The 23,108-nt window shown below is 41.8% G+C and overlaps 1 protein-coding gene across 1 annotated transcript; it reads right to left on the bottom strand.

Annotated features, from left to right (window-relative positions):
* Positions 1-8,048: 8,048 nt before the first annotated feature.
* On the bottom strand, positions 8,049-22,364 carry LOC110259547 (olfactory receptor 9I1-like). The gene is made up of 2 exons (XM_085011625.1): positions 21,424-22,364; positions 8,049-8,250 (listed from the first exon to the last, which is right to left on the bottom strand). The coding sequence occupies exons 1-2, from the start codon at positions 22,362-22,364 to the stop codon at positions 8,049-8,051; spliced, it is 1,143 nt and encodes a 380-aa protein (XP_084867751.1).
* Between the last annotated feature and the right edge of the window lie 744 nt (positions 22,365-23,108).

Raw genomic sequence — 23,108 nt, 5'->3', positions numbered from 1 at the left:
CTATTTGGAAGAAACACACCTAAAGCACAATAACAGGAAGATTCAATAACAAAAATGGGTAACTTTAAAGCCTCAGATGAGTCCACTTGCCTTGGAGGCCCTCCAGCTTTCTGGCCCTAGGGAAGAATGAGAGGGTCAAGGGTTAAGTCAATGCATATTGTGATTTCTGCTGGGCAGACCATGCAAATACCTCTAAGTCCTGCTTTCTTCTACCCAAATGTTAGCAAAAGACTTCTCAGGGCATTGACTGGATGATGCTGTGGTTAAATGAATTTTTTTTTTTTTTTTTTGTCTTTTTGTTGTTGTTGTTGTTGCTATTTCTTGGGCCGCTCCCACGGCATATGGAGGTTCCCAGGCCAGGGGTTGAATCGGAGCTGTAGCCACCGGCCTACGCCAGAGCCACAGCAACGCGGGATCCGAGCCGCGTCTGCAACCTACACCACAGCTCACGGCAACGCCGGATCGTTAACCCACTGAGCAAGAGCAGGGACCGAACCCTCAACCTCATGGTTCCTAGTCGGATTCGTTAACCACTGCGCCACGACGGGAACCCCGGTTAAATGAATATTAAAGCTAAAAAACAGTCTTAGAAGTAAAAGATTTTTTTTTAATTTTTTTATAGAGAGGTATAAAGACTGAGCTCTTTCTGCTTCAGATTATTGGAGCTCATGTCTTTCCCTCTCCAATTTAGATTTTAAGTAGGACCCATTCAGTTGATTTTGGCTGTTGAGTGAATGAATGAATGCATGTCTTTCTCTTGCTTCCTTCTCCTCTTCCTCCCTCTCCCCTCCTCCTGCAGGTTCCCCAGGTTACTCAGTGCAGGGATTTGCTGTCCCAGACTTTCCCCAGCCTATTAAAGAAGCTGTCACACCATATGGATGCTAGTCAGATTCATTTCCGCTGAGCCACCATGGGAACTCCTGTGCCACCATATGTATGTGGATAAGTTCTTTCACTTGAAAGTCTTTGTTGACTCTCTTGTCCTAGACTGGGTAAAATTGTACAGAGGACTTGGGAACTGACTTTTCTCAAAAGTTAATTGCTCCTTCCAGGTTTTTACATTGTTATCATCATTATTGTCAACAGCAATAGCAGCTAACAGTTATGAGCATTTGTTATACACCAGGCATTGAGGCACTTGCTTATTCCATTGTTAACACCCACCATGACTCTAAGAAGTAGATACATCCTCATTCATCTTTGTTACCTTCATTTTGTAGATGAGGAATGTGAAGCTCCAAAGGGATGCCTTCATTTGTCAAGATTGCATAATTAATAAGAAGTGCTGTAAAATTCAAGTCCAGTTTTACCGACTTTCCCGCCAGTGTCTTTCATCACTTCTAGTGATTCTGCTTCCCAGTCCATCTCAGTCTGGTCCCCTCTGCTGATGCACATTTTGAGACTTATGTGAAACAAACAAGAGTCTATACCAGGTCCTTTGATTTTATGAGCTCTGGGTTTGCAAAACCAGTGTTGGCAAAAGCAAGAATGATTGCCAAATGCTCGAGAATTTCTTAAGATGTAGGTAATTTGGAGCTCTCCTGAATTTTGGCAAAATAAAGCTCCCACCCAACAGGAGTGGGGTGCCCAGTGTTGGAGAGGTGACGTGTACATCCTGAGTGCAGTGAGTAGGGCCTCTGGGCCTAGGGGTGTGTGGCCTCCAAGGCTGATCCAGAGGAAAACTAACTTAAATTGACAGAGGTCGACCTCATCACAAGTGACCCAGTGGAAATTATGGCGTTGGGGGAGGGATAAATTAGGAGGATGGAAATAACACGTATATATTACTGTATAAAGTAGGTAGTTAAGGACTTACTGCATAGCACAGGGAAATCTACTCAATAGTCTGTAATAAACTATATGGGAAAAAAGAATAGATATATGTCTATGTATAACTGATTCACTTTGCTGTATATCTGTAACTAATACATTTTAAGTCAACTACACTCCAATAAAATTTTCAAAAAAAAAATAAAATAAGTGACCCATTGGGCTGTGATGCTGGGGAGTCCTAGGGGGTGGGCCGGGTGTATCTTCAGGGCTGGAATGTACCTGGACAGGTGACAATACAATCAATTGAAGAAAGATTCAACCGACCTGAATGAAATACAGGGAGAGGGTGTCTCAGCTGAGTTGAGTGTTCTGGTTGCCTGGGCAGGTCTGATTTCATGGAGACAGTAGACTGATTTCTTTCTTATGTTCCAATTCTAGGCTCATGGATTATCCTTCCAAGAAGAATTTGGCTTCAGATGGAGGCTTTAATGCAGGGAGACAGTAGATGGACTAGCCAACACAAGGCTGCTGGTCATGTTGAAAGTCACATTTCTCATTCTGAGTTAATTAAGTGGCATCTGGTTTGACAAAGATCTGGGGCAGCTTGAGCAGCCCCACTGATACCAGGCATTTCTGGGTGAGTACTTCTTTCCTGGAACTATGATGTCATCTCCTTGTCTGTGCCCCATTCAACTATGAGCTCTTTGAGGCTGGCAGCTGGGGCTTACTCACGTTAGTGTCTAGGGGGTTATGATCTGGCCTGTAGCTGTTGTTCAGAAAACATTGAATGGATGTGAACCATGATATTTCTAGAGCTACATAGCCGAGACTGTAGTAATTGGCTCCTCAAGGCTGACTGTATCAGGAGGATTTATTTTCCCATCACAGGGACACTAACCCCAGAGCCATGGTTTCTATACCAAGGTCCTGAAGTTAGGGCTGAAAAAGGAGACCCCCTTGTGGTTGTGGGGTGGCACTGTGTCTCAGACCCTAACATCACCCATCATCCTGGAGTGGGACCTGTAACCAGGAGGACTGGGCTGATTTAACTTTTTTCCATTAAAGCAATGAATGTCCAGTCAAGCGATTTTTGAAATACCTTTGTAAGACTTTTTACATAAATAAAAAAACTAGGGAAAGGAATTGTCTGTCAGCCAAGTGTCCTGATGTCTGACTCAGTAGCTAAGGTCACGGTAACCCAATATCCTAACTTGGAATCTTGAGGCTGGGTTATTCTACACCCTTGTCCTCCCAGGGCAGCCCCCTCAAAAGCCATATGGGGCCCACGCTGTTATGACTGTGCAGGTTCTGCTTGCCTTCTTGCCCAGAGCATGAGTTTTCCGAGGATAGGGCTGTGGCCTCATGACTGTCTCATGGTACATGTGGTTGCAGCACAACACTCTGTACCTCGAGCAGTGTACTCAGTAAAAATTTGGAAATAATAACCAGCTCCATGATAGGCAACATTTTCATTTGGATGAGGTTCTCTCTGCCTTGCCTCTGGGCCTTTTTCTACCCCTGGAGTCGAATTGCCTGATTTGAATCCCAAACTACTACTTATTAGCTGTGTGATTTGGGGCAAGTGATATTTCCTCTTTGAGCCTCAATTTCATTATGTGCAAAATGGGAATAGTAATGATATCTACCTCATAGAGTTGTTGTGAGAATTAAATGAGGTAATAAAAATGAGTATTATAATAATAATAGTAAATATTGATAGAGCACTTACTATCAGGCATTTTTCTAAGTGTTTTACATGTATTAACTCATTTAATCTCATAAAAATTTTAATACATGCAAAGTATCTAAAAAAGCAGCTTCCAGCATTATTCACAATAGCCAAGTTGTGGAAACAACCTAAATGTCCATCGACAGATGAATGGATTAAAATGTGGTACATATATTCAATGGAATACTACTCAACCATAAAAAAGGACAAAATATAAGTCCATTTGCTGCAAAATGGGTGCAACTAGAAATTCTCATACTAAGTGAAATAAGTCAGAAAGAGACAGACAAATACCATATGATACAACTTATCTGTGGAATCTAAAATATGGCACAAATGAACCTATTTACAAAACAGAAACAGATGATGGATATGGAGAACAGACTTGCTGCCAAGGAGGTGGGGGGAGAAAGTAGGATATATGGGGAGTTTGGGGTTAGTAGATGCAAACTATTACATTTAGAATGGATAAGCAATGAAGTTCTACTGTAGAGCACAGGGAACTGTGTCCAGTCTCTTGGAATAGACCATGATGGAGGGTAGTATGAGAAAAAGAATCTATGTATATGTATGACTGGATCACTATGTTGTACAGAAGAAATTGACACATCACTGTAAATCAGCTATACTCTAACAATAAATAAATAAAAAAAATTAGCTTAAGCAGAAAAAAAAGTAATTATACAGTAAATGGTAAAATCATTATTAAGTCACTCTCAACCAATATTGCAGAAGAAAGCATGTGATAAACTCATTTATACAAGAATATGAATAACCGAAAATAGTTATACATTATGCAGGAATAGCTGTTAAGAAGTAAGTGTTTGTATCTAATTGGACAATGTTTTAATTGTGGCATTTGAGGCCTCAGTGGAGTCTAGAAGGGAAGCTACTTAATATTTCTTGGAGTGTCTTTTAAAGCGCACAAGTAAGCAGGCATGGATCTTACTTCTAGGCATGCTGGGGGTAAACAGATTTTCCACCTGGAAAATAATTTGATAAACACTGTTTTTTTCCTACCTAATGGATTTGAGGTATGTTGAAGATCAAACAGAACTCAAGTCCAGACAAATGTTTCACAGAAGCTTCAAGAGATCCAGCAGAATGGTCTAAAATTTGTTCAATTTCCCAACTTTTCGAGAAGGGTGGAGAGGAGGCATAAGATGCTCCTGGCCTGGGCTATAAATCTTGGGTTCAACTATCAACCCTCGGATCATGAGTTATTAAAGAACATATGTTCCAGTCTGTTTAACCAATCAACAAACAAATATGGGAGTTTGGGAGTTCCTGACGAGGCTCAGCAGTTAATAAACCTGACTAGCATCCATGAAGATGTGGGTTTGATCTCTGGCCTCGCTCAGGGGGTTAAGGATCCGGCATTGCTGTGAGCTGTGGTGTAGGTTGAAGATGCGGCTTGGATCTGGCGTTGCTGTGGCTGTGGCATAGGGTGGCGGCTACAGCTCCAATTGGACCCCTGGCCTGTTGATCTCCATATGCTGTGGGTGCAGCCCTAAAAGACACAAAGACGGGAGTTCCTGTTGTGGTGTAGCAGAAATGAATCCAACTAGTAACCATGAGGTTGTAGGTTCGATCCCTGGCCTCGCTCAGTAGGTTAAGGATCCGGTGTTCCCATGAGCTGTGGTGTAGGTTGAAGATGCAGCTAGATCCTGTGTTGCTGTGGCTGTGGTGTGGGCTGGCAGCTGTAGCTCTGATTAGACCCCTAGCCTGGGAACCTCCATATGCCATGAGTGTGACCCTAAAAAAGGCGAAAAAACCCAAAAAAACAAAAAAACAAAAAACCCAAACACCACATATGGGAGTTTGGTTGCCGAATTTTAATTTTGCCACAAACAAAACCTACAATAAGCAAGACCTGGAAACCACTTAAGAATAGAGTGTCCATCAATGGATGAATAAAGCAGTTGTGGCAAATATATACACCATGGACTATTATTCAGCCATAAAAATGAGGAAATCCTGCCATTTGTGACAACATGGACAAATTTGAGGGCATTATGCTAAGTAAAGTAAGTCAGAGAGAGACAAATACTGTTATATCGCTTAAATGTGAAATCTAAAAAAAAAAAACAACCCCAAACCAAAAACCAAAAAGCAACCAAAATCATAGACAAAAAGATCAAATTTGTGGTTACCAGGGGCGGGGAGTGAGAGAGGAGGAAGTGGAGGAAGGGGTCAAAGGTTACAACATGCAGGTAGATAGGCCTTCGGATGTAGCGTGAGCCCTGAGGCGTGTTTTATTAGGACGTTGTGAAGAGAGTAATTTAGAGTTCTCATCACAAGGAAAACAGTTTTTCTTCCTCTTCTGCTTTCTCTTTTGATTTACCTGCGTGAGATGACGGATGCTAACTAAACCTACTCTGGTAACCGTTTCACAATATATGTAAGTGACATAAGTTGGTTGCGTCTCCATACAACCATCGAAAAAATAAAAAAGGAAAAAGAAAACCACTATTTAGGAAGGGTTGGCCGCGTCACACGGAGACTTATGTACACCATGTCGTTTCTTGGTCATTTTGCTGCAAACAAGAAAAAACATCATTACAGATCAGCACCAGTTTGTGGACCAGCGTTATGGAACCGCTGGTCTAGTCCAATACTTGCTTCCCCCCGTTTTGCAGAAGGGGGATCCCAGGCTCAGGGTAGGAAAGTGACCTTTTCAAGGTCATTTTACTTTTTAATGGCTGTTTATTAGCAGTAGCTTGAGTACAGACCACCCTGTTTATATATGATTGCTCGCATCTTCTTGGCTCTGCTCTCACTGGCCTGGGTTGAATGGACACTGAAGAAGGGAGGAAGTCTGAGACTCCTGAACTGAAGGGGATTCTCCAGACCTTCAGAACAGGAGTTTAAACATCTTTCTTCCAGAACACTGCTATTACTGCGCGTTTTTTTCTTTTTGGTGCTCCAACCATCTGCTTCTTTATGTCCCTCTGTTAAATGTTTCCCATCATTTTTATCTTCTCTGCTTCCTCATAACTTTGACTTATTCAGAGTTGTGGCTCTTCACCCTGTGGCGGTCCACCATCTTCAGCTCTGTTGAAAAACTGGAAAAAAAAAATCTTTTCCAGGTTTTTTAGTTCAAATACTTTATTTATTTTTATTAATTTATTTTTTTTGTCTTTTCTGGGGCCACACTTGCGGCATATGGAGGTTCCCAGGCTAGGGGTCGAATTGGAGCTGTAGCCACCGGCCTACGCCACAGCCGCAGCAACGCAGGATCTGAGCCGTGTCTGCAACCTACACCACATCTCACGGCAATGCTGGATCCTTAACCCACTGAGCAAGGCCAGGGATCGAACCCACAACCTCATGGTTCCTAGTCGGATTCGTTAATCACTGAGCCACGATGGGAACTCCAGTTCAAATACTTTAAAAAGAGAATTTGATTTATCCAGCTGCCTTTTTGGGAGCCCGACCAAAAGTTAAAAAGATGAAATGATGCAGCCAGCCTACATATGAACTATCTGCTGTGGTCAAAGGGTCAGTTATGTGATACAAAATGTGGCTTCACACCTTTGGCTGGGTTGGGGATGGCACCAGCCTTATGGCATCTTTTTGAGACTCAGTTTGGAACTTACTAGTATAGATGTCCTGAATTGGCACTCTCATCTATTATCCTGTTATCCTGTTCCATGTCTCAATAAATCCTTTCAAAGCAGAATTCTTTTTTTTTTTTTTTTTTTTTTTAAGGGACACCTGCAGCATATGGAAGACTAGGAGGTTCAGATTAGGGGTTGAATTGAAGCTGCAGCTGCCACCCTTCACCACAGCCACAGCAATGTGGGATCTGAGCTACATCTGCAACCTACCCCACAGCTCACAGCAATGCCAGATCCTTAACCCACTGAGGCCAGGGATCGAACCTGCATCCTCATGGATACTAGGTGGGTTCGTTTCTGTGGAGCCACAACAGGAACTCCAAAAGCAGCATTCTTTATCCTTATTTAGCTACAGAGTCTTTTTTTTCCTTCTTTCCACAGAGATGGAAATTTAGAGATGTGGAGCCTATGCTTCAGGACACGCTTAATGAAATGTCCTGCAGTGTCTCTTTTTGTTATGCTTATCTCTGAATCATAAGATTATAAACATATGTTTCTTGGAAGCGTTTACAAGATTACTTTGAACATTTCATTTTTGAACTAAATGGCCAGAAAAATTCAGACACTTTATGAGCATAGAGCAATATCCCACTGCCTAGCAAGATTGTAATTGGCCAATCATACCACCCTTTTCCCAGAATGGTGATAACCTTTCAGGCTAACCCTGGGACATGTCTCACATTTGCCTTAGTTTACACAGCCTGAGAACAGACACCACCACACCCTAAAAGATTTTTCACCTAAAAGGAAGTATTTACCTGACATGTCTCTGTGGATGGTGGTAGCTACAGCTTGCCTCTGTTCAAGACATTGTCTCAGTGGGAAAACCTCAGAATGAGAATGTTCCTTGAAACTCTGAGTGAGGAGCAGTTGTCTGATTATTTCTGTGTCTACGTCTGTCCGGTATTTGACATTGGAATGTGGCGTTATGCGCAGAGAGCATCCGGGTGGTTGGTTTCTCTTCCTCTCTGGTGTTTGGGGGTCACTGTGCACTTGGCCATCAGGATGGGCTCACATGCTCCTCTGTACATGTGCGGAGAGCCCCCATAACCCTCAGACAGAACCCTGGAGTCGAAAGGCCCTTGTGATGTGGTCCTGCGATTTTTTCCAGCTCTGCTTCTCAAACGCCTCAAGGGACACAGCAGCGGGAAGTAGATGGGAGGCTGAACAGGTGGGGAGCTGCCAACTCAGCCCCAGCTTCAAATAGAGCAGTGTTTCTTTTTCTTTTTTTAAATTTTAACAATAGCTTTATGGATATATACTCTTAAAGTACACAACTCGGTGGTTTTGCCTCTATTCCCAGTTAGGCGACTGTCATGACTATCAAATTTCAGGACATTTTCACCACTACAAAATGAATTCATGAGCTGTAGCTTCCTAACCCTCTCTCTCTCCAAAACCTGACAAACTCTAACCTATTTTTTTTTTCTTCTTCTTCTTTTTAGGGTTGTACTGCAAGCATAGTTCCCTGGCCAGGGGTTGAATCAGAGCTGCAGCTGCCGGCCAATGCCACAGCCACAGCAACGCAGGATCCAAGCCACGTCTGTGACCTTCACCATTGCTCACGGCAATGCTGGATCCTTAACCCACTGAGCAAGGCCAGGGATTGAACTGTATCCTCATGGAGACTACATTGAATTCTTTACCCGCTGAGTCACGAGGGGAACTCCTCTATTTTTTGTCTCTATGGATTTGCCTGTTCAAAACCGTATTTCTTGTAACACCTGTAAACAACCAGGTGCTTCATTTCTTTTGTTGGGAAAGGGGGTCCTCGTGTTAAAAAAAGGTTCGAACCCGTATGGTCTACTACGATCTTTTCATTCAGCAGAAGAGAACATCAAACCTCAGAGAGGAAGTAACTTTTACCAGATGTGTCAGAAAATGCTCCCTTCCAAATTTATCTTGGTGGGGCCTCAACACCAGCGTCTTAGTTGATGCCCCAGGAGAGGCCACCGAGTCACGAAAGAACAAGCCAGAACTGCCAGGTCAGGATGGAAGCCCAGAGATGGGAGGATTGGTACCACGTAGCTGGGACACTCAGAGGCCAGGTCACCAAGGTTCCCCACTTGTCACCTCCCTCACCGCACATCGCCTCCTGTATCTTCCATTTCCATGTTACCTTTTCCAAAGCTTCTTATGAGGGTCTTTCTCTCTGACCTCCTCAGCTGAGACAGTCTCAGAAGGATGGGACCACCTTTGGTATGTGCTCTGGGCACTTGGTTACTCAAGCCTTGGGTGTCAGGGCATTGCTATCACAATGCCAGTTATTGTTCCCTGCACTGGAGGAGCTTGTTACTGATGACTGCAGCCCTCAGTAAGGTACGTGTTCTTACGCCTCTTTCACAGACGATAGAGTGGGGGACCATGACCTGTCCCAAAGGTCACACAGGCACAATTAAATTATTTTCGAAAATGTGGAAAGCACACTCAATCGTCCTGGGAATACATGTGATCTCCCAGCATAGTGATAGGGTTTATACTCCCTCTGAGGAAAAGTCCTGGTTCTTTTGCTCCTGCCAGGGACTTCTGTGAGGCACGGCTGCTATTTTCTGTTTTCTGAGCAGGTGCGAGGAGATGGCTGCTGTAGTGACCTGAAAGCCACAGAAAACGCGGTTACCTAACCTTCCTCGGGCTGATTTTAGGTATATGCTGAAATCCACTTTTGGATACATACCCAGCAGGTAGCAAAGCCAGGCCGTGTGCCCAGTTTTATCCAGAGTTCCTGGGTGAAATTCAAAGCTTGCCACCCCCAGGTCCTCCGGTGGTTAACGTTTTTGGCTTCTTGCTCAAACAACCCAATTAAGATCACCTTGTTTCTGAATCACTGAGTTTTCTGATCCTTTGTTCGTTTTAATATATCTTGTAGGTATCACCCAAGGTGATGCTTGTGTACAAAGGTGAGGATGATAAAAGAAAGACTCTTTTTCTATATGATTCACTGTGATAATTGACCTGCCTTCAGTAGGGGTTGCAGGAGCCCAGACTTGCCTGCAAATCACACAATGAGTGGGGTGGGGCTGCATATTTCTGGGAGAAAATATGAGTCAGAGCTGACTCAGAGGTATTGTATCCTCCTCTGTCTCCAAGTAGGTAAGAAAACAGTGGATCTGGGGGTTAAAAATCTCAGGAGGGTAAGTGGCGGGCCCTGAGTGATGTCATTTCTCATGCTTCTCTCTGAGCTCTTTAGGGAATGAGCATTGTCACCTCCCTGTCATTTCCTCCAGGGCTGGAAAGAAGCTGAGAGAGAATCCAGACCTATTTTGACACATCGCAGATGAAGAAACACACCCGGAGGGGTTACGTGTCTCACCTGAGGTCACATGGTTTCTCAGCTGCCAGCGGGAGATGCTGTGGGCTGATCACCCAAGGTGCTGGGAGGTGACTATGGTCAGGAGGAGGAGATGAGGATGATGCAACCAGGCTGTGTTTGATCAGATTGGTTTCACCCCCTAGTCTGCTTTGCTCAAGGATTCTGCTTCCTTCTGGACCTCGTTCAAGTCTTACCACTTTTGGGAAAGCTGACTAAACTCCATGTAGAAGTTCCATGGGAGTTCCTGGTGTGGTGCAGCAGAAATGAATCTGACTAGGAACCATAACATTGTGGGTTCGATTCCTGGCCTCGCCCAGTGGGTAAATGATCGGGCATTGCCATGAGTAGTGGTGTAGGTTGCAGACGCGGCTTGATCTGATATTGCTGTGGCTGTGACAGAGGCTGGCAGCTGTAGCTCTGATTCAGCCTCTAGCCTGGGAACCTCCATATGCCATGGATGTGGCCCTAAAAAGCAAAAAAAAAACAAAAAAAAAACCCCCAAAAAACAAAAAAAAAGTTCTGTAGCCCTCTCTGAGCCATGTGTGGCTTAGCTTTCTATTTTATATTGTGTGACTTCTGCACTGACTGAGCTTTCTAGTCTATCTTGAGGCAGAGTCTTGAGCATCAAACCATTTTTAGTTTAACATCTACTTCCCAAAATATTCAATGAAAGAGGTGATTAGTCCTTTGGGCTATTTGATTTTGAAATAAAGGAAGACCATCTTAATGATGTTAAATCAGTAACAACAAAGCAGGGAAAAGCTATCACTGAGGAGTGGTCTTTTAGGGCCCCTTGATTCTCATTTTGTTGTTGCCAAGGAAACAGGGGAGGCTTGTCATCTGTCTAAGTATCATTAAATCGTATGGCTTAGTTTAGTTTATTTTTGATCTCTCTCTTTATATATGTATCTAGTTGGTTGTTTTCTTTAATAAGATAAGTATTTATTTCTTTTCCACATAAAAGAAGCTGGAGATAGGCATCTCATAACTTGTATGGTGGATTAAAAATGATCATCAGGGGCTTTGGTGTCTCTTTCTGCTCTTCTGCTTTTGGGGTCATCTTGGTAGCTGAATGGCAGCCAGGGCTCCAGCCATCACATCCACACTCCAGGTCAGAAAAATAAAAACCTAAAGGCAAACAATTTGAGTTTTTTTTTTTGTTTTTGTATTTTTGCTATTTTCTTGGGCTGCTCCCAAGGCATATGGAGGCTCCCAGGCTTGGGGTTGAATCAGAGCTGTAGTCACCGGCCTACACCACAACCACAGCAACGTGGGATCTGAGCTGCGTCTGCGACCTACACCACAGCTCATGTCAATGCCAGATCCTTAACCCACTGAGCAAGGCCAGGGATCGAGCCCGAAACCTCATGGTTCCTAGTCAGATTCGTTAACCACTGAGCCATGACGGGAACTCCAACAATTTGAGTTTTATGCTATCACAACAATGCTTTATGAATATTCTTGCACCTGTACTCTGGTAGGCCTGGGTAAGAGTTTCTCCATTGTGTATACCTAGGTCGCTGGAATAACTGAGTCAATGGTTACGTATATCTTTGATTTTTAAAGAATAATGTCAAACTGTTTAAAAAATTGTTAAAACTGGAGTTCTCCTGTGGCACAGTGGATTAAGAATCCAGCATTGCCACTGCAGTATCTTGTATTGTTACTGTGGCATGGGTTTGATTCCAAGCTTGGGAAGTTTCATGTGCCATGGGCATGGCCAAAAAAATTTGTTAAAACTAATTTATATTACCAATTTTCCTCATCCTTGTCAGTATGGGGCCATACTTTAAAATTTGTGCTAATCTAGTGAACATGTGGTTTAAATTTGCATTTTCCTGATCACTAAGGAGAATAAGCATCTCTTCATAGGTTTATTGGTTATTTGGGTAGTCTCTTTTTGTGAATTACCTGCTTGAGTCTTTGCGCCGTCTTTTCTTAAAGATGTTACAGAATACACGCATGTGCAAACATACTCACAAAGACACATACAGGGTGATAGTCCTTGTTGATTGCGTATCTTAAAAACATTTCCTCACATTCTGTGTTTTGACTTTTCATCTTTTTTTAAATTAAATTTTATTAGGGTATGGTTGATTTACAATGTTATGTTAGTTTCAGGTGTACAGCAAAATAAATCAGTTATACACACACACACACATGCACACACACACAGATATTCTTTTTCAGATTCTTTTCCATATAGGTTATTATGGAATATTGAGTAGAGTTCCCTGTCCTATACAGTAGGCCCTTGTTAGTTATCTATTTTATAAGTAGTGTGTATGTTAATCCCAAACTCCTAATTTATCCCTTCCCCCAATGTTTTTCCGGGTAATCATAAGCTTGATTTCAAGATCGGTGAGTCTGTTTCTGTTTTGTAAATAAGTTCATTTGTATCATTTTAAAATTAGATTCCGCATATAAGTGATACTTGTCTTTTGTCTGCTTGCTTCGCTTAGTATGATAATCTCTAGGTCCATCCATGTTGCTGCAAGTGGCATTATTTCATTGTTTTTAGTTTTATTGAATTATAGTTTATTTACAATGTTGTGATAATTCCCACTGTACAACAAGGTGATTCACTTATGAATATAACTGGATCCATTTTTTAAGGATTTTTTCCCCCGTATAAATTATCACAGAATATTGGGTACATTTCCCTGTGCTCTACAGCAGGTCCCTGTTAACCATATACAATAGTGTACACATACCAGTCCTAAACCCCCAGTCTACCTTTCCCCTCCACCTGTCCCTTTTGGTAACCATAAGTTTGTTTTTGAAGTCCATGGGTTTGTTTCTGTTTGTAAATAAGTTCATTTGCATAATTTTTATATATCACATATAGGTGATTTCATATGATGTTTATCTTTCTCTAACTTATTTCACTCTCTAGCTCCATCCATGTTGCTGCAAATGGCATTATTTCACTGCTTTTTATGACTGAGTAGTATTCCATTGTGTATATGCACCACATCTCCTTTATCCATTCCTCTGCCGATGGACATTTAGGTTGCTTCCATGATTTGGCTATGGCAAATAGTGCAACTTTCCATCTTAATCACATTTTTTTTTTGTCTTTTTGCCATTTCTTGGGCTGCTCCCATGGCATATGGAGGTTCCCAAGCTAGGGGTTGAATCGGAGCTGTAGCTGCCAGCCTACGCCAGAGCCACAGCAACGAGGGATCCGAGCCACGTCTGCAACCTGCACCACAGCTCACGGCAACGCCGGATTGTTAACCCACTGAGCAAGGGCAGGGACCGAACCCGCAACCTCATGGTTCCTGGTTGGATTCGTTAACCACTGTGCCATGACGGGAATGCCTTAATCACGTGTTTTAATGAATAAAACTGCTTTAATGAATACTGACACATTTAGGAATAAATTTATGATTAATGCTTTTAGATATATATGAAATTCTTCCACATAATGAGGTTATGAGAAGATTCTCCTCTATTATTTTATGAAACTTTAAGTTCCCATTCATATTTAGTTCTTTAGTCTACTTTTAATTAATTAATTTTTTCATTTAAAAAATTATCAAAGTATAGTTCATTTACAATGTTGTGGTAATTTCTGCAACACAACAAAGTGATTCAGTTATACTTATATGTGTATTTTTCTCAGATTCTTTTCCCATGTAGGTTATTAAGAATATTGGGTAGAGTAATGATTCATACTGTGGCCCTTTGACCTTCAACCTGTGGCTTCCAAGGTCACTATGTTCAGTTGCCTCAAGCTAGCAGAATAGGAAAGCACATGGCTTGTTGGGAAAGGTCTACATCATTTATTCAGACATTCTATTGGCCAAAAATATCATCTACATGTCTGTACTTAGCTGTAGAGGAGGCTGGTTAAAAGTCTAGTTGTTTAACCAGTTCTAGCAGAATAAGGTGGATCTTTGGGGTCAGAGGGCAAGCTGTGGTAGGCAGCGCCTAAGATGATGGCACCCATGACACCTGCCTTCTGGTATTCTCATCTCTGAGTGATTCCTCTCTCTAGAGAATGGCTGGATTTAGTGACTCATCTTTAGTAAATAAATGAAATAAATGTGATGGCATGTTACTTTTGAGATTAAGTTTCAAAAAGAGTGTGGTGTGGGCATTTACAATGAGGAAAGTCAGCTGTCACGTGGTGAGTTGCCTGGTGGGAAAGTCCATGTAGCAAGGAACTGACATATTTGGTTAACCATGGGGAAGGATCTAACTCTTGCCAACAGCCAAGCTTCCACTTGCAGCACAGGCCATCATCATAATTACGGCTTTGTGAGAGACCCTGAACCAGAAACGTCCAGCTCATCTGTGCCTGGATTCCTGACTGTACAGAAACTCTGATAGGAAATAGTTGCCGCCTTAAGCTGCTGAGTCAACAGCGATAGACAATTAATATCCTCAAAAGGACATGCTCTCGATGGCAAACAGAGCTTCAAGACTCTGCTGACTTCTTGGGGGTCTTTCCCCTGCCCCGGATTTTTAAGCATTTGATTTTTTAATATCTTTTTACCTTAAAAAAATTTTTTTTTACATGTTTTTCCAGGGGCGAGGTTGATCAGAAAATCCCAGCCCACCGTATTGTCAGCAATGGAAGTCCTATTCATTTAAGTCTTCTTTCTGCTTTTCCATAGATCTTTACTGGGCATCGACTGTGACTCAGGAGATGCACTAAAATAACAATCGTCTTTGCTTCCATGGAACTTATATTCTTCTGGGGATGGGGATAAAAAACAAACAAGCAAATAGGTGTCAGGCATTGTTTCGTCCTAAAGAGTAAAACAGCAGAATAAAAGGGAACCCGCCTATACTATTGGTGGGAATGCGAGTCACTGTAGCTACTATGGAAAACAGTATGGAAGTTCCTCAGAAAATTAAATATAGAACTACCATATTATCCAGAGAGCTCACTCCTAGGCATATATCCAGGCAAAGCTGTAATTCACAAATGCACATGTGCCCCTATGTTCATAACAGCTCTATTCACAATAGCCAAGATATGGAAACAATCTAAATGTCCATTGACAGATAAATAGATACAGTAGATGTGGTACAAATATACAGTGGAATACTACTCAGCCATAAAAATGAGTGAAAGAATGCTGTTTGCAGTAACATGGATGCAACTAGAGATTATCATTCTAAGTGAAATAAGTCAGAAAAAGGCAAATACCATATGATATCATTATACGTGGAATCTCAAATATAGCACAAATGAACCTATCTGCAGAACAGAAACAGATCCACAGACATTGAGAACAGACTTGTGTTTGCCAAGGGGGAGGCTGTTAGAAGAGAGATGGAGTGGGAGGTTGGGGTTAGCATATATAAGCTATTTTACACTGAGGGGACAAACAACAAGGTCCTGCTGTATAGCACAGAGAACCATATTCAATGTCCTATAATAAACCATAATGGACAAGAATATAAAAAAGAAAGTATATGGATGTATAATTGAATCACTTTGCTGTATGTTAGAAATTAACACAACATTGATAATCAACTATACTTCAATAAAAAAATCAAGCAGAAAAAATTAAAGGTTGAGGTGACATTTCAGCAGGGACTTGAATAAAGTAAATAAATATTTTGCATATTGATAATGAAGGGAAAATGCATGTGCAGTTTCTCATTTGTAGGTCTGCAGAAGATGCTGGGAAGCAGGCATGGGTCTCTGTTGGCGTCATTCCTTTTATTTGGAGGGTTTGAATGTAGGGAATTTGGATTGGTGGATCTGAGAATCACGGGTGCTCTCACTCTTTCAAACATCAATTGAGTTGTTTTGTCTGGGATAAGCCTATGGCTTATGGTGACTTAAATGATCTGGTCCTATCTTAGCAGTCACAGACAGTAGGGTCTCTTTATCTCAGCTCAGTGAAGTTCTGAATAAATTTTTATTGAGAGACAATTACATGTCATCTCTTCCAGCTTCTATCCGACTGCTTAGCCAACTTCTATCCAACTTGCAGGTGCATAGGCATTTAGCATAAGTAAGTTACTCTCTTTGCTAAATAGGTCTTGTCTTCTCCTTCCTATGACCTTTGATCTGTCCTTGACTGACCTTTGAATGTCTCTTCATATGAGTCCTAAATTCCTAAGCAGGAAAACCATCTTTTCTGGTTCCTGGAGAAAGAGCATAATAAGGAAAGCTATTTTCCCTTAAGTGATTCTGTACTGGAGAAGGGAAAATTGTTTATAAAGTGGTTTTCAAGGTGGTATAAAATAGTATATAAGAGCAGAGTTTCTGGAGCCAGACTCCTTGCTTCTGTGACCTTGGATAACTTATTTTAAATTCTTTATGTCTTAGTTTCCTTATCTCTACATGGGAATAATAATTGCATCTATGTCACGGGGTTGCTAAGGCATGATAGGGTTGTTAAATACACCTGAAAGTTTTTAGAATAGTCTGGCATATAATAGGTGCCCTGTAAGTCTTAGCTGATATTGCGATGATGATGATGTTATTAGGAGCTAGGACAATGAATTATGAGGTCCTTTAGATAGTAATAGAGCCACTCAGATTATCTAGTAGAATATGGATTTATAGTTAAGACTCTTAGGCTCCAACAGGGAGACAAGGATTTCTTGGGGAACCTATTAGGAGCATGAGAACTCAGCTTGGAACATAATTCAAGACTTGGAAATGTCTTTTTTTAAAAATTTTTTTATTTTCCCACTGTACAGCAAGGGGGTCAGGTTATCCTTACATGTATACATTGCAATTACATTTTCCCCCCCACCCTTTGTTCTGTTGCAACATGAGTATCTAGACAAAGTTCTCAATGCTATTCAGCAGGATCTCCTTGTATATCTATTCTAAGTTGTGTCTGATAAGTCCAAGCTCCTGATCCCTCCCACTCCCTCCCCCTCCCATCAGGCAGCCACAAGTCTTTTCTCCAAGTTTATGATTTTCTTTTCTGAGGAGATGTTTATTTGTGCTGGATATTAGATTCCAGTTATAAGTGATATCATATGGTATTTGTCTTTGTCTTTCTGGCTCATTTCACTCAGCATGAGATTCTCTAGTTCCATCCATGTTGCTGCAAATGGCATTATGTCATTCTTTTTTATGGCTGAGTAGTATTCCATTGTGTATATATACCACATCTTCCGAATCCAATCATCTATCGATGGGCATTTGGGTTGTTTCCATGTCCTGGCTATTGTGAATAGGGCTGCAATGAACATGCGGGTGCATGTCAAGACTTGGAAATGTCTAATGCAGCACTAAGGGTTTGGTTATATGACTGCCTTCTTAGTATCTGACATTTGTTCATTTCCTCTCTGCTCTGCTCATTAACAGGACTCAGCAATTCTCTCTATATTTTATCATCGTTTGTGAGTCTCATTTCTCAGTTATCTTAAGTCTTTTCCCATATTTTTCAGTGTAAGTCCTCAAGGGGGAGATACCTTTATAGGTCTGAATTAATAATCACTGTATAACTTTAGAGCATCTCAGGGCTCTTTGCTCTCTTCATCCATCAATGAAACCTGGGTCAGAGGCTTATTCTACTCTGATCACCTGAAGGTCAATGTCAAGTGCTAGATCATTTGTTACCTAAGGAAATGGCTATGAGCAGGAAAGTGTCTCCTGTAATGGGTGTATGATATAAGCATAGATCCAGTGCTTTCTTTATTCGAAGGGTGTATATGTAATCAGTGTCAGTGAAGGCAGATCTCCTGTAACATAAAGAACTCCTTTCCATTAGAGTTCACTTTCTTTGTATGTCCTTATGGCTTCACCCATGGCACATGGAAGTTCCCGGGCCAGAGACTGAATCTGAGCCACAGATGCACAGCTGTGACCAATGCTGCAGCTGTGGAAATGCTGGACATTTAAACCCACTGAGTCACAACAAAACTCCAGAGTTCTATACACATGGAATCCTTTGACCAGGATGATCAAACTTGAACTAGTCCCCAAAGAGGAATTTATCATAAGATCCCAGAGAGCAAGAAAATTATTGTGGGTGCTCCTTAGTACAATGGGAAGTAGGATAGGGAAACTGTCAAGGCTCTTTCTTGGTCTTTTGTTGCAGATTCTCTTTGAATATCTACCTTTGCCTCTTTCTTGACTTCTCTGTTTTGGCCAATCTGGTCTCCTGTTCTGAGTCTCAAGTGGATCTTCACAATGGCTAGGGAAAATTTTTTTTATTGATGCTAACATGGGTCCGGTGATCATTTCTGAACAAATCAATTGCAGGTAGGGCGGCAGGGTTTCTTAAATAAAATTTTTGTCCCCATAGGGGAGGTGTGTGGAAGATTAACTTCTCATAAATCCAAGATTGGTTAGAGGGGTTCATATGCATTTAATATATTCGATAAAAAAGACACCCTTTGGTTATCCTTGACTACCTGAGATGCAAATAAGTCCCCTATCCACTTCCACCCCTCAATTCGTACACCTACATTCATTTTATTTCTTGGATGAAAAGGATTGTTATTCATCTCCCCGAGTTCATTGTTTCATGCTATCACTTATTCAAGATCTGTTTAATATCTGTTAATGGACATGGAATTGTGGCAAGGCCCAGTGTTGATATCAGAAAATGAAGGAAAGGGAAGGGAAGCAAACAATATTGATCATGCAACTAATTGGTGCTAGATTTCTTATTCATCACCTTATTTAATTTTTACAAGATGTTGTTGAATTAAGAGTGTTACAATTTGTTTTAGACTTGAGGACATTTAAACAATTTACCCTATGTTTCACTGAAAATCCGTGGTAACATTGAGATTCAGATATAAGCCTGACTCCAAGAGCCATGCCTTGTCTATAGCTGTAAACTCTGAACAAAGGGACTCTGAGCAAAGGTCCAGAGGGACTATGAGGATGTGTTTTCCGAAGTGCAAAGTGAGGATCTTTCATTTAATCATGTCTTCCCTGTTTACCTTTCAGAGCTTCCATGAGGCTCAAAGGAGACCATGCATGCGCCATAAAAATGTGTTCAAAAGCAGTTATTGAGATTTCATCTAGTCCAAACTCTGGACTTAGGGATGATTTCGGCAATGAAGAAAACAGACTGTGCTCTGAAGGGTTTTGCAGTCTTGTGTGGGAGTTACAGTTACTTTCCTCTATTATCAAATCTTCTTTTTCCAGAGAAGATAATATATGGTTCAGCATTTTCCTTATATTTGCTTTTGCTCTCTGACTTGGCTGTTCCCGGACGTGGGATGCTTGGTAGAGAAGACTGTTCACGAGGCAGGCAATGTGATCGAAGAGGAGAAATGCACCATTATCCTTAAGAAACTAAGGAGTTGGTCCTTGAGGAAACGTCCCCAGAGGCTTAGTTCATTTCGAAGACATCAGAGTAACATTAAAGCAGGAACAACAAAACTAGTGAGTAATTATGTGGGAAGGCAGTTTGCAAATTTGGACCTTGCAGATTCCATTGTTCTGATTTGGGCAAAGAAGGAAGACACTCCAAGCTGATGATTTGATTTTGTAGAATGGTGAAGAGGAAGGCTCACTTCTTAAATACTCCCTTCCCTTGGCCGTCAAGAGACTCAGTTTTGTCTTTTTTTTTTTTTTTTTTTTTTTTTTGTCTTTTTGATATTTCTTTGGGCCGCTCCTGCGGCATATGGAGGTTCCCAGGCTAGGGGTCCAATCGGAGCTGTAGCTGCCAGCCTACACCGGAGCCACAGCAACGTGGGATCCGAGCCGCGTCTGCAACCTACACCACAGCTCACGGCAACGCCGGATCATTAACCCACTGAGCAAGCGCAGGGATCGAACCCGCAACCTCATGGTTCCTAGTCGGATTCGTTAACCACTGCGCCACGACGGGAACTCCAAGACTCAGTTTTGTCTTATGCAACACTCCCCGCTTACTGAGATGATCAGCCACACATGCCTTAAAAGAAAAAAAGATGATTTAGCTTTATTCACTGGGATCGCAAGACATAATCTTTGTCATGGAGAAAAAGGCAGTATTGATGGAAGCAAAATTGAGAGGGAAAGGATGAGAAACCCAAGCCTGGAGCAAGGAGTATTGGGATGGGGAGAGATAACTGAAGACCCCCTGGGCCTCCAAGGTTCAGTAAATTGTCATGTCAAAGAGCAGTGTGAGACTTCTGGGTTCTAGGGAATGGACTGGAGGTGGGAAAGGAGAAGAAAGTACAATGGAATTGCTGGAAATAAATGTTATCACATCTACAGTTTTAAAATTTTTTATATTTTATTTCAATTTTAAAAGTCTTATTGAAGTGTAGTTGATTTGCAATGTTGTGATAATTTCTGCTGTACAATGAAGGGATTCAATTATGTACACGCATTCATTCTTTTTCTGATTCTTTTCCCATATAGATTATCACGGAATATTAGGTAGAGTTCCTTGTGGTCTATAGCAGGTCCCCTTTGGCCAGTCATTCCATAGACCACAGTGTGCACTTGCCAACCCCAGCACCCCCAGTCCATCACTCCCCCCCACCTGTCCCATTTGGTAACCATAAGTTTGATTTCAAAGTCTGAGATTCTGTTTCTGTCCTGCTGTTAATATCTGCTGTATAGCAAAGTGATTCGGTTATACATCTATAAACATTTTAAAAAATATTCTTTCCATTATGGTTTATCACAGGTTATTGAATATTGTTCCATGTGTTCTACAGCAGGACCTTGTTGTTTATCCATTCCATATATAATAGTTTGCATAGCTAATCCCCAAACTCCCAATCCATCCCTCCCTTCCTTCCAGTCCCTTTGGCAACCACAAGTCTGTTCTCTATGTAAGTCTTTTTCTATTTCATAAATAAGTTCATTTTTGTCGTATTTTAGTTCACTTATCAGTGGTATCATATGGTATTTGTCTTTCACTTCACTTAGTATGATAATCTCTAGGTCCAATGTTGCTGCAGATTTGCCATTTTCCTTGTATGCCTGTAGTACCTGTCTACCTTCTCTCTTTTGGGAGTATAGGTTGCATATAGTCCTGGCATCTATCAGGATAGATTGATATGGGAAAACATGCATCAAGAGGAGAGATCCTTTCACCTGGATTTACCTGCTCTGGGACACCTGGAGTCTACCAGTGACCTTCTTGAAGGCCGCTTTCACATCCTTGTTTCTCAGACTGTAGATCAGACGGTTCAGCATGGGGATGACGACAGTGTAGAAGACAGATACCACCTTGTCTTCCTCCAAGGATGTGTCCGAACTGCTCCGCAGATACATGAAGATGAGGGTCCCGAAGAAAAGGGCCACAGCAGTGAGGTGGGCAGCACACGTGGAAAAAGCCTTCACCCTGCCACCTGAAGAGTTCATCCTCAAAATGGGCTTGATGATCAGCAGGTAGGAGATCAGGATGACCAAAACATTGGTCAAAATCACAAAGTTGCCAAAGAAGACAATGACAATCTCTGCATTTGTTGTGTCACTGCAGGCCAGCTTCAGCAGGGGCGGGAGGTCACAGAAGAAGAAGTTGATCTGATTGTCATCACAGAAGGAGAGGGTAAAGGTGCAGGTGGTACGCAGGATGGCCCCCGATATGCCACAGACATAGGCTCCCACCGCTAGACTCCAGCTGATGCTGGGGTTCATGGTCGCAGTGTAGAGCAGTGGGTTGCTAATGGCAACATAGCGATCATAGGCCATCACTGCCAGCAAGAAACACTCTGTACCTGCACTAATGGTGAAGAAAAAGAACTGGGCAGCACATTGGCCATAGGAGATGACTGTCTTGTCTGAGGTCAGTGTGGCCAGGATCTGAGGGGTGATGACTGAAGCATAGCAGGTGTCCAACAGGGAGAGGTGGCTCAAGAAGAAGTACATTGGGGTGTGGAGTTGGACATCCATTTGGATCAGAATGATCATCCCCACATTCCCCAGAAGGGTGACTAGATAGAAACTCAGGAACACCAGGAAGAGAGGAATCTCCAACGTAGGATCATCAGTAAAGCCCATGAGGACGAACTCAGTTACCATGGTCAGATTGTTCTTGGCCATGGATTCAACAAAGAGTGTAGATCTGAGGTTGAATTGAAGAACAGATGTTTTGTCTCTGTGAGAAGTTAGGTTTCTATTTCTGGGGTAGTGTGCAGAGCTTGTTTTTGAGAAATCCTATATCTGGTTGATTCTCCTTGGGCATCCATGTTCTTTCCCTGCATTTCGGGAAGCTGGATATGAGCTGGTATTTCTAATTCAAATTAACTCTGGTTTACATTTGGAAATTTCTGTAAAGATAAGAGACATATGGACTCTGAGATTTGGAAATAATCTAGGTAGCATCTGCTCTGATCCCCATAGGATCCTGGACTCTCCTCTAGTGCACATCTTTCGTGTGGTCATCTGGCTGCCTTGTGAGCTTCCATCTGCGGTGAGTTCTACTGGCTAATTCTTCCTTTGGATCTGGATTCTCTCTCTTTATCTTCTACATACTGACTTTGGTTTTACACTTTCTTGACACAAAAGTTCTAATCCCTTCTTCTCATGAAAGCATTTCGGAATGGGTAGATGACGTATCAGCTCTTTATGTGGACTATTCCCTGATATTACCCATTGACATACCGTTTTCTTATTACATAATTCAGAGTGTGGTCAAAATCATTTAGATGATATTAAAAGATCTTGTTTAAGGATACAACATGCTAGTAGGTAAATAAGTTCTGGAAAGCTAGGGCATAGCATAGTGATTATAGTTGGAATACAGTGATATAAAGTTCAAAATTGCTCTGAGACTAGTTCCTGATT

This window comes from Sus scrofa, chromosome 2 (assembly GCF_054392235.1).
Source record: "Sus scrofa isolate SSC_HxYL_T2T_F1_AM1 chromosome 2, Sscrofa_HxYL_maternal_Yorkshire_Landrace_v2.0, whole genome shotgun sequence".
Lineage (NCBI taxonomy): Eukaryota > Metazoa > Chordata > Mammalia > Artiodactyla > Suidae > Sus > Sus scrofa.
This window is presented reverse-complemented; position numbering and strand designations above follow the sequence as displayed.

What these genes read in the sequence shown, in the direction of transcription:
- LOC110259547 (XM_085011625.1), bottom strand. Translation starts at nt 22,364, where the DNA reads ATGGCCAAGAACAATCTGACCATGGTAACTGAGTTCGTCCTCATGGGC. An exon ending in CTCCAGGTGTCCCAGAGCAG is followed by an intron (nt 8,251 to 21,423) that starts GTAAATCCAGGT and finishes GTGTCCCTTGAG; the next exon opens with GCGTTTGAGAAGCAGAGCTG.